Source organism: Octopus sinensis, linkage group LG5 (genome assembly GCF_006345805.1).
Source record: "Octopus sinensis linkage group LG5, ASM634580v1, whole genome shotgun sequence".
Lineage (NCBI taxonomy): Eukaryota > Metazoa > Mollusca > Cephalopoda > Octopoda > Octopodidae > Octopus > Octopus sinensis.
The window spans coordinates 38,312,148-38,324,982 of record NC_043001.1 but is presented as its reverse complement, the minus strand read 5'-3'; the positions used below and the strand labels follow the sequence as shown (position 1 = coordinate 38,324,982).

The window sequence follows — 12,835 nt, the reverse complement described above, 5'->3', positions numbered from 1 at the left end:
CCTGTCATTAAAGGTTAAAATATTCCTTAATATGAAGCATTTTAACAGTCTCTACTAGCAGAAACTAAGAAACTAAACGATGCACTCTAAATTCAAAGCAATAAAATTTTAAATGATAAATCATGTCTTAAATATATAATTCAAAGGCGCTGTGTAAAATCAATATGCAATGGAATCAGCTTTCCAGGCTCTTTAACCCTTTTAATACCACTTGTCTAAAACTGTTCTTGGTTCTATAAATTTCCTATTTTACAGTGATGTAAATTAAAACCTTCCTTCAAAATTTCATGTTAATTTGTTCCAAACACCAAGTGACAAAAATTATTTTACTAAATTAATTATTTCAAAATTAATTGAAACAAAAGCACTGTATTTCAACAGAAATATAGTAATGAAAGGGTTAAGATATCATTAATATTCTAGTTAGAAATTCTATATGCCTGATCAATATAAGAATACCAAAAGTAAATTATATAAAAGAAAAATTACAACACTTACAAGTAAGGACATCCTTAATCTAGTTAGAAATTCTATATGCCTGATCAATATAAGAATACCAAAAGTAAATTATATAAAAGAAAAATTACAACACTTACAAGTAAGGACATCCTTAAATACAATATATTCATCAATAAGACAGTCTTCATCATCCAAAGGAGTCAAATAACTTTCTAATGCAGTTTCATCGGCACCATCTTCTGTAAAGTCATCGTCTGTGTCTTCATCTGATTGTTGGCACTAAAATTATATGAGAATTAGTTAAGTTCAACAGGTTAATGAAATCACTTATGAAGCAGTAATAGAAAAAAACCAAGACCTTCCGTATCATGATATTAAATTATATTTTAAACACAATATACTTTTATCAATTAACCTCTCATTTAAATACACCGATGCTTTGTTTCTAGCAGATTATGCATGATAGTATATGACAGTGCTTCTAGTCTCAAACATTTCATACTCATGGAACCAAACATCTATTGATATAAATATTTTACTACAATTATCTACATACTTTTAAAACACTAGCATACTACATTTTGTTTCACTGAAATTGGCTAGAGCCAATGAAATTAATAGATAATGCAAAACAGTTCTAAGTAACACTGTTTGAAAGACTAGCATGATCACAAAATATTTCAAAATTTGAGAAGGGAAAGACAACTCAAAACATAAAGTACTTTATGAAGATGGCAAAAACATGAAAAAGTCAAACTGACAAAGCAAAAAGCTACACTAACCTTTTCTAGTTTCTCAATATATTCCTGACCTTCTTCATTGATTTCATCTTCATCACTTTCCAAAATATCTTGACCAGTAAAAAAAAAAAACAATTTCAAATTCACACAGGGAAGCTGATGATCATGTTCATCACCATATTGGTGTTTTATTGTACTCTCCGTTCCATGCTGACAGGAGGTGAATAAGTCAGCAGAACATTAGCCTTTCATTACTAAGGCAGCCATAGCCAGCTAAGAATTTTATTGACGAATGTTACCAAACCGGCTGAAATCGGTTGAAATAACCTAGTCATATTTAGATGAGAACTTACTGAAGTTCTCATCTAAATATGACTAGGTTATTTCAACCGTTTGTGAAAACATGTGATTTCACTACATAAACAACATTATTTGGCATGATATTTGACCTCTGTGAATTTTTAGAAATTTTGATCTTGCATTACTTTTTCTACATTGATTTTTTTTGAAAACTTTTAATACTGACGAACAATGGATACCAATTTCACATTGTCAAGTAGTAAATCAAAACTTGAAGGATTTTCAACTGAACACATGAAAAATCAAGCAAAATATAGAGCAAACACAAAAACCACAACATGCCTGAGTATGAATCAGATATTTCTAATTCACAAAGTGATTCCAATGATTACTAAGCAACAAAAAATGTATTTATAACTGACTGAAGTAAAAGTTTGAAAAATTGTTTTTCTTACTAATTTTTCTGAAAAGACTGGACCTAGTCACAGTCTTTCATAAGAGATAAAGATAGACTTTTTGTTTGTTTTTTTTCCTCTTTGTTTGAAACAATTACAGTGGGAACTAATCCTTACACAAAATATAAGCAAAATCATAAGATAGTTTGTGGTCTCCCACATGGTTAGCCAAAATCTAAGCATCTTTTGCTATCAATATAAATATGAGTATAATAAAGCTACCAAGAATAATTAACTACTGAAGCAGCGATGAACCTTTTGGAGACCAATGTTTCCAGTATTATTAAATGGACAAATTTTTTAAAATTTTCACAGTACCTACATATAAGAGATACTGGCAATACCCCAGTCTGTGGAGAACCAAACTTTGATTCAATATTCAAAATAAGACCCCTTATCAACTGCATTCAAAATGCATATAAAACATTGTACAGACCAGGGAAATACCTAACCATTGATGAGGGTATGGTGGAATATAAAGGTAGAGTACATTTCTGCGCTACAGTAGTTGCAAGTAGAGAAGGGATGCTACTGGATATAAAAAAAGCAAAATTGAAAATTTATGAGAATAAGTACATTTCCCAGAATTCAGTTTTCAATGGCGTAAAAAATTATATTAATAAACCACTGACAATGGTAGAAATAAGTTTCTGTATTCTATAAAATAAAAGCATCTGAAATTATTAACTCTTCTATAAAAATATTTGTAGAAATACAAGCCTTTCTTTCAATTAATTTTGAAATTAAGTATAGGCCTTTCAATTAATTTTGAAACTAATGAAGAAATTTTGATGAACAGTTTTAATTTAGAAATCAGAAGTTTGTATCATAGAACCTGGAATAGTCTCAGGCAGCTTAGTATCAAGAGTTTAGTAGTCATATCAGGGTACAGTAATCCCTTGGACTATCACGGATGTTACATTCTGAAACCTTCCACAGAAATAATTAAAATCTAAAAAACAAATACCTATCAGCCGTGGAAATTCATAATATACTGAGGAGTTCACAATATAAATTTACACAGAAAAATCTGTGATGTACTGAGTGTACAATACATGAACCACAATATGGCGAGGGATTACTGTAACTGAATTAGAAAAATTTCTCTAATACCTTGCTCTCCATCTTCCAATTCATCTTCTTCCTCCTCCTCAGAGTCCAATTCCTGAGCTTTACCTGAAACAAAGTTTGAAAAATTTTAATATTTAAAAAAAAAATCCATAAACATAAAACATTATTATTACTGCAACAATCCAATTTACATATCTTTAAATGACCTTCAATTTAGGATATATATCTGATCCCTTAAATGATTCCTTGTGGAAAGAGACACAAAATTTAATGATTCAGTACTTCACTTAAATTTTATATTTCCTTTATGTACATTTCTCATTAGATTCACTTCAGGAACAATAATGAATACATGATGGTAATATTCAGAATCTTTCATTAGAAATTTGTAGTGCAATACAAAATTTAAAGCAGTTGTGGGCACCACTCTTCTCCCTGACTAAGCCTTATACATAATTATTAAGCTATAAAAATTAGAAATACTAAATTTTAAATAAATGCATGAGAATATTTCAAAACTTAGAACAAGAAAAAAATTTAGAATTTCTTATAAGGATAACTTACTGGCATAAGCTCGTTTCAATCCTTTGAAAAGTAATAACACTGCTGGAAGGATATGTCGAGCTATTTCAGTGATTTCATTAGGTCTATTTCCTGGTGTATTAATTAATGAACACAGACCAAGGACACTTACTTTTCGGTCATGGAGACTAAAGAGAAAGGAAAACTCAAGTCAACAATCAAGATATTACATTGAACTAAACACTATTTTAAAAGTATGTAATCAATAACACATAAGAAAGCTTGTCAAGAGATTAACTGGTGAAATATTTCAGTTCTAATTTTACTATTTGCAAAACAGGAAAAGTTACATTTAAAAAAGAACTATAAGCAAGTAAAACAAAAACCGTACCCAAGGAAACAGTCGATGTCACCAAGCCAGTAATTGAGAAATTGTGAAGTTATGGAACATGTAACATTGGGAATAACTATTTTCTGGAGAGTTTGAAATAACAGTGGTGGATTGTAATAAAGAGCAGCAATGACAACTTGTAAACACATTGTCCTCAGTTCTGATGTTTTTACTTCTTTGGTTAATCGTTTTAAAGCTAGTTCAACAAATGATGGTACAACCTACAAATTAGATATAGAAGAATAGAGCAAGAATTAGTACATTCAACCTCAACATTTGTACATTTCATTTCAGTAGTATTTAATTTAAAGATCAACTGATAAAATACAAAATTCTCTTATGTTTTCAGAAGCAATCAGTTTATCTAAAGGGCAGTTTCATATAAAAATCATTCAGTAGTGATAAAAACAATTTGCAAAATTACCTGATCAACTTGTCCTTTACATTGCAGAAGAATAACTTCAAGGAGTTTAGCAGCATGACACTCTGCATCTTCTCCTATATCAGCAAACAACACCTGAAAATAATTAAAATTAGGCATTGTCTTAAGTATGCTGGTTTAAAAGAAATGCTGATAAATACAAAGAATCTTTTTAAGTGTGTGTGTGTGTTGTGTGTTGTGTGTGTGTGTGTGTGCGTGCGTGCGTGTGTGTGTGTGTGAGTGAGTGAGAGGGGGGGTCACGAGTTTAAGCAGTCTAGAAAAACAGAGAAAGGCCATCTACAAAAAAATATTAGTAACATATCAATAACCTTCCAACAGTTCAAAACTCTACACTGGGACACATACCACTAGAAAAAGATGCAAAGTAACAGCAACTGTTGTACTTGAGTGAATCCAAGTTGCCTATCACAAGACCAGGCTTTAAGAATCAACTAGACCAATAAGAAAAATGAAGCTGGGCCAGATTTCCTCACTTATTCCATATAATGAACCACTTCACATCAGGGTGAGCTGTGAGATTCTCAATGAGGTGGAGGTACAATGTATCAGAAATACTAGTCCTGTGAATCTAGACTGACTATATGTGAGTCAACAAGGAAGCTTTTACATGGTTATTCAGCCTGCTGGAAAGTGCAGCCAAATCTCCCTCACATAACACCATACAACTTAAAGGATAAATACATTGGACAATGTTGACCTGGTATACAAAAAGACAGGATTGAGATGACTAGTCTGCTCAATTATGGCTGGCCTAGTGTTAACTGACTATATACAATACATCTGCTCAGAGTTGATTGCTGCTACACAACCCCCTTTTTATTGATTATCTTGTGTTGCATCTTACTATTTCTCAACTAATGAGAAACTATATTACAATTCTTAACTATCAAAGCAACATTTGAATTAGCATAGTGAGTATACAATAGTTAACTTTAAGTAGTCAAATGAACAAAATCTTAAACTTTTGTAATTGATGTCAAAACTTTCCAGCGAACTGGCAGGTTTTACTTAAAAAAATAATGAAAATATGAGAGAAGGTATATCAATTTCACTAAAAGCCAATGCAAATCTGAAGGTTTTCTCTGTGGTTATTCAATACACGAAGAGAAAAACATCTTAATTTTACTATAAATTACTGTAGCAGAAAACATGAAAGCAATACTTTTGTTGCCAACACACCTAAGTATATGTTACCAACTTACCCAACTACACTAATGGCTAATTTAATAAATATCTAAATGGTGTTTCCTTACCCACACCCATGAGTTAATGAGTCAGAAGAAAAGCAACATTCATGGCCCCGCTGAGGAAGAGAAGAACTTGTCCTCAAACCTGACTCCACTCAAGTGAGTCAAGGGCCAGATTGTGATATGGATTCATATGCCATATTGGCATATTTCATTAATTATTGCTAGTTTGCTTAGTTTATTGCTTTATTTTGCTTTAAAAGCAATTTATTTAAAATTTTATATAGCATTAAAAAGAACTAATCTTCAACTTAGTTTCCAAATAGCTGCAGCAGCAATGGAAAATAAAATGTACAAAATCTCAGAAAGTAAATTTTTATATTTGCTACCATATTTCTATTGAAATACAGTCTTTGCTTCAATTAACTCTGAAAATAATCAAGAACTTAGAAAATTTTTAATCAAATGAATTAACCCCCATACTTATTTTTTTTTAAGCCTGGTAACTTATTCTATCAGTTTCTTTTTGCCAAACTGCTAAGTTACAGGGAACATAAAAACACCAATAGTGGTTGTCAAGCAGTGGTGGAAATCAAACACACACTCAACAGGCCACTTTCAGTTTCCGTCTACTAAATCCACTCACAAGGTTTTGGTAGACCTGAGGCTATAGCAGGAAACACTTGCCCAAGGTGCCACACAGTGAGACTGAACCCAGAATTATGTGATCAGGACACAAACTTCTTACCACACAGCCATTCCTGTGCCTATGATGTTTATGGAAGGTTGTGATCTAACTCACTTTAAAACAGGAAGTTTGTTTCATAGAACAAGGGACAGTCTCAGAAGGACTGGCATCAAAGGGGTTAAAAATTTTCAATTATAATAAAGAAAACGCATCAATGAATATACATACTGTGTTACACATGTTGTAAACAGCTTCCAAGTGTTCTCTTTGGGATAGAAAACTAGGTGTATCCACAGTTACATAGTTATGCAAAGCTGGCATCATATCTACAATTAAAAAGAAAGACATTGTTAATCATTTGTTGGTTGAGACTGTTGACACTACTTAACCACTAATGTTTTCATATTTGTTAGAATGAGAACTGTTTTTACCACAACTCTTTAGTGTTCAGATTAATCTGTCAAATGTAATGCTTATTTGCTCACATTATTTTGAATTATTCAGATTCAAGAGGGGTGTCCACAATATTTGCTTGTAACTTTGTTAATTTTTTACATACTTATTTGAAATTTTGTCAGTGGGTGCTTATATACCAAAAGATTATAGTTATGTAATTTTAGCTGATCTTGCTGAGTAGATTTGACTTTTATGGGCAGGTAAATTTAATTAACAGGTGTAAAAGCAATGTGTCGAGCATATTTATTATCTCCATACCAAATTCAAAAAAGCATTTTGGCAAAAATAAAAATAAATAGTCCAATGATTGAGCATTGGGACGTAGACTGTGTTGTTGACTAGGTCGATGTAGTAACCTGCAACCATGTTGCTGTAATGTTTTCAGTATCATTTTCATCACTTTCATTTTTATCACTTTCGTTCTCAAAATCTTCCTCATCCGACAAAGATTCATGAATATCAATATCAGATTCATCCGAAGATAAATCACTGTTGTCTACGTTTATATTTTGTACATCATTAAGAGTAAAACCTTCAAAGTTGGAATTGCTACTTGCTGACGCCACGTCTTTAAAAACTAAGATATAATCTTCTCTTCAAACATTGAAAAAAACCAAGTCTCGAGAATTCAATAATGTGATTTGTTTATTTTTTTAGTGATTTCATAGAGGAATCATATGGCTGGATTCGGCCAGTTCAAACAAGTGAAGGGGAATTATTTTCAGCCAGTTTTCACTGGTCTGAACACTGAAGGGTTAAATGGTAAATCACATACAACTATAACTAATTATGATGATTTATTACATTGACACAATCCACAATTCTGAAGTGAAAACTGAAAACAATTGAATGAATCTCAACAAGTAACTCATATTTTATCAGCAAGATTTTAATCTGAACAGAGACAAATCTATATACAAAAAAGTATTTATTTAGCTTAGTATTCTACCATCATTTTCCCAACTCCACTACCTTAATAGCAATAACAGAAATAATTACCATTACAACTATTATTAATGTATGTGTCACTAAATTACACCTATGTTTAATGGAGACAGCAAGCAATGTACAACCTAATTAAAATTAGGTAAGCAAAAATTTTATTCACTAGTCAAAACTAACATAGATGAGCTTTTATTTTAAAAACAATCAAGTTCTATCTCAAATAAATCCAGCAATTACTATTTTTGTAACAATAGTGAAAGTCTTTAGGTAACTACAGGAAAAGTGGCAGTAGCTTTTTAAAAAGTTGGTTATCCTTCTGATCATCAAGTGTAAAGTGAAAATGATACTGAAAATTTTCTAATTTGGTTGACAGTGGATATACAATAAATACTGAGTTGTGCCTTAAATTAAAAACAAAAACATTACGTTTACATCTTATAACCTTACAGTGAACTGTAAAGGCTGATTGACTAACTAAAGGAAAAAGCTACATAAACTATGTCATCATGACCCACACAGCTTCCTAGAGTATCAGCATAACATGGAGTTATGAATAAATATTTAGTCATATCCATTAAGTTTAATGAACAAATAGCCATATATAGATATAACTGCATGCATGTCCATAACCCACCGTTTTTTGATATATTAGATATTAATGCTGGATAACGATATACCAATTAAGTAATCGAGCTTACATATTAAGAGATTTCAGCTACTATTTTCCCACATCTTTGAAAGAGAAGTGAATCCAGGCTAGTTCAATTCTCAATCTAGATTTCTGAAAAACCTATGATTTCACCATAAGACCTTATTTCACAATAGGACACAATGTGATCAGCTTCCTCATCATTTTTATATCTTTTTATCACACTAGTAGGAGGTGAATAAGACAGTATTCTATGCTCTTCCTGTTACCAATATCTACCTATATATGCATGTCAACCATTTTCTTATACAAAATACTAGTTAATCCAAAACCTTGAAGACACTTGCCCAAGGGACTATGTAGTGGGATGAAGCTGTGAACCCTATGGTTCCACAGTGATGCCAGTACCTGCAGCTTATTAAATACATAGAGAAGACTATGTTCATATTTTTATTTGGCAAATAGTTAAAAAAAATAAAACAATATCTGTGAAAATGAGTTGTTAGCCATTTCAGATGCTTGATTGATTAAAACTAATCAGCTACCAAACCAAAAGGTTAAAAGATTAATTACAGTTTAGAATAAAACAAATATTACAGTTAAGCTTTAGAAGAAAGATAAGTGAAAGAAATAAGTTTTAGAATCTCACCAGTGAAATAATCTATTCCATCAGTCTGAAACATTTGATACAGCATCCCAAATACTTGCCACATTTGAGGCGAGATCTGAGTACTAGTTAGACTACATATCAGAGATAAAACTTCTTCATAAAAATCTGAAATAGATACATTTTAATAAATAAAAAAGAAACAATAATCATCATAAAGATTTCAGAAAGACATTAAAATATCTAAAATTTAAATAGTATTTATAACTAATTACTATCATATTAAGGAAACTTAAGTTTCTCTGGAGCTAAGAGCAATGCAATAGTAAAACTTTAACTCAAATCCCCTCTTCATCAAAATACAAAATTTATTTAAACTGTTGCCCTTTACTATGACTTTCAACATACAAACTGAAGCAAACAAACTAAAATTGAAAACCTGTCAATCTGTTTTCAAGCAAAGTAATATTTTCCCCAAGTTCAGTGGTGTTTTCAAGGAAGATTGCAAACAGCATTACTTGTGTGACAGAAACATTTATTTACAATTAGCATACACTGTTAAAGCAACAAATGCATACATGCACACAAACACAACCTTCTTTTCAGTTTCCATCTACAAAATTCACCCAAATATGCTGGTTCATCTGGATCTATAGTATAAAACACATTCTAAAGTACTGTGCAGTGGAATTGAATCCAAAACCATGTGGTTACAAAGCATACTACTTAACAATACAAGTGACACCTGTCCCTATATTGAATGTAAACATTCACAAATATTCTTCAATGTTAATTATAAGCATTTCAACAACTGTCACAATATTCTCCTGTTCTATTGTACTGATTTTGTTAGAATCCTTGCAGTGTAAATGTGCTGAACATCTTGTGCAGTCAATTACATGCCACTGTCTTCTTAACATCATATGCAGCAACAATCAATTTATTGCTTTGAGATATCATAAATAACCACATCATTGTCAAATGATGAAATATATTCCAACTCACAAAATTCAAAACCTAGACATTTGTTTTATCCAACTCTCTACTATTTAATTTTATCCAGGGTTATTTCAATGAGTTTTAAGGTTACATTGTTTCACGATTTTTCTAATTTACTTCAAGCTTTTTTTTTTTTTAATTTGCTTTTGACTATACCCCGAAAGGGTATAGAAAAGTCCCTTATTGATTTTTTGTATCAATTTCAATTTATATTACGTAAGAACAAATTTAAAAGTTGAATAATACCATTTATAAAGAATTGATTTATGAAAGTTTTCAGTTTAACCTGAAAGATACATGTAAAAAGGGAATACAGTGCTCTTTGAAGAGACGGAGCCATCTGCTAATTGGTTAAGAAAATTAAGAGATTTCCAAGGAAAACGATGTTTGAGAGATATTAGCAACAAGCTGAGAATATCAAACTTACCAATGATGTTTTGCTGAAGAATCAAGGCCACAACATTGAGTACAATGCCTTCTAGTTGCGACATCTAGAAAGAAGATAAATAACAGAACCAACAAAAAGTCCGACCAAATATACTACAGAGCAAATATTTAAAGTTCAGGATATTTTACAGTGAAATGTTAAGTGAGTTCATTTACTGTAAAAATAGACTGGCTAAATGAGAGCTTAACCCTTTCGTGTTCAGATTAATTTGTCAAATATAATGTTTATCTGTTCATATTAATTTTGATTTATTCAGGTTCAAGTTGGGTGTCCACAATATTTGCTTGTAACTTTGTTAATTTTCTACAGATTTGAAGTTTTGTAAATGGGTGCTTATATGTCAGTGGTGTATAGTCACGTAATTTTAGCAGATATTTCTGATTAAATTTGACATTTATGGGCAGGTATATTTAATTAACAGGTGTAAAAACAATAACATTATGAATAAACACTAAAATTCGTATTCTTAATACATCTTATCTGTTTGATTTGTTACTAAAATTATCCCAGATGTCAACTGCCAACAATTTTACATTTTTCAAGATGAGGTACATTGATTTGAATTAATTAAAATACAGGTGTAATCGGTACAATATATTAGTCTTTCTCTATATTTCATTCAAAAAGGAATATATGATAAAATAATATAGTTATGACATATTTGTCATGAAACTGGACACTTTTCAAAGGAACACATATACGAAGTCTCAATCTGATACCCTTTTGCAGTTTTTCTTTTTTTGCAACAAGCACAGGCTGCAAACTTTTTTTCTTCCATTTATCTTTTCGACTTTGGGAAAGTCAATATTTTCTGTTGATATCCACAAAATACTCTTGTTTTCATTTATATTAATTTTGCTTTTCTCCCAGTTCTGTGCTTTCTAGAAGGAAAGCCCTTACGTACCTGAGATGTGATGTCAACCCAAAATCTCAAATGGTCATAGTCCTTAGGTGGCGGAAGTACCTTGTGGCTTTTTACATATACAATATATGAATTAGCTATACTTAAATTAACTAAAAACCACAAAATATGTACCTACATCATTTCTTCCCAGGTCAACCAACTGGGTAATATATCCAATATTGGTCAGATTTATCAACCCTACCCATATATTTGTTATAACAACTATTCATTAAGGATTTACCCCTCAGCATCAACACCAGGTTGTTCATTAGTAAGCAGAAATAAAATCTGTATTTTGTCTTCGAAAGCAGTAGCTAAAAGATTTTCCGTTTGCATTTGTAAAATGTCCCTTCTTGTTTTTAATTTTGTTTTCATTTCACAGGATAAGCCTTTACAGTTGCCTATAACAGTACTGCACATGTAAGTACTTACACGGGCAAGATTTTCATACAAAGCTACTGAAGAAAACAAAAGTCAAAATAGAGGTGTCAGTACTGATGGTGAAATGGTTCAGTAAGAGACTATACTATATCATATCCCAATCCATATGGTCTGTTTCCATTATATTTTTTACCTGTGTAAACATCAAAGTTTACGCAATACCCAGTGTCTGGTTTCCAAACTTCCCATATCTTGATCTGCCATTTAGTGGGTTTGGCAGGCAAGTACTGTCGAAAATGTACTCTGCCCTTATAGCCTATCATGGCGTCATCAACACTGAGATTTCACCCAAGTAGATACACAGTTTTATAACTATTAAGGAGTAAATCAATTACAGGACGTACTTAGTACAGGGGATCATAGTTTGGGTTGTTTTTGCTGGGGGCATTAGCAGAATCAATTAAATGTAAATACTGAGATATTTTCAAATACCTCATCTTCGACATTATACTTGAGATATAGTGATCACCATAACTTATATCAGGACACCAGTAGTTCCACAGTCGAGGAAGCTATTTAACACCAAACATAATATTGATTGTGAAAAACGCTCTCATTTCCGCAGTATAAGTTGACTGACATAGTGGATCATTTCTTCCATGAATAGAAAATATACACTGTGCCTATTTGTTTTGTTTCCTCCATAACTTTTTAAAAAAAACTTTCAGGTAAAAATAAAAATAGGTAGTCCAATGGTTGAGCATCAGGAGGTAAATTATGTTGTGGACCAGTGTTTTCTGTGAAATCAGGAATAGTGATTGGTGTTGTAATCTTTGACCATATTGCTATGTTTATATTTTCATCACTTTCATTCTCAAAATCCTTGTCCAAATATTCACTAATATCGATATCAGATTCATCTGAAGACAAAATATTCTTGTTTTCATTTATATATTCTATATCATCAAGCCTAAAACCTACTTGTTGATGCCATTTCAGACTTCTCTTCAAACATTGCAAAAACCATGTGGCCCAAACAACTTCACAGTATTTATACTTGAATAAAGGCGGGAAAGGCTTCATCTTGCATTATCTCAAAGCTACAAGAATTCAATAACGTGATCTGTTCGTTTTTTTTAAAGATTTCGTAGCGGTTTGAACAAATAAAGGGGAATTAATTTTGGCCGATTT

At 31.5% G+C, this 12,835-nt stretch overlaps 1 protein-coding gene across 3 annotated transcripts in view; it reads right to left on the bottom strand.

Moving 5' to 3' along the window:
- The window catches only part of LOC115212396 (importin-7), a 65,993-nt gene that overhangs the window by 10,216 nt on the left and 42,942 nt on the right, over positions 1-12,835 (bottom strand). The window contains exons 18-27 of one of the 3 annotated variants that reach the window (XM_036503333.1): positions 10,339-10,402; positions 8,955-9,080; positions 6,484-6,581; positions 4,363-4,455; positions 3,939-4,159; positions 3,590-3,735; positions 3,068-3,130; positions 1,242-1,315; positions 610-738; positions 499-511 (exon numbers count right to left, since the gene is read on the bottom strand). In XM_036503333.1, coding sequence (XP_036359226.1) covers positions 499-511; positions 610-738; positions 1,242-1,315; positions 3,068-3,130; positions 3,590-3,735; positions 3,939-4,159; positions 4,363-4,455; positions 6,484-6,581; positions 8,955-9,080; positions 10,339-10,402 — 1,027 coding nt within the window. Of the gene's footprint in view, positions 1-498; positions 512-596; positions 739-1,241; positions 1,316-3,067; positions 3,131-3,589; positions 3,736-3,938; positions 4,160-4,362; positions 4,456-6,483; positions 6,582-8,954; positions 9,081-10,338; positions 10,403-12,835 lie in introns of all 3 variants that reach the window. The other 2 variants (XM_029781284.2, XM_029781285.2) reach the window with 2 other exon arrangements.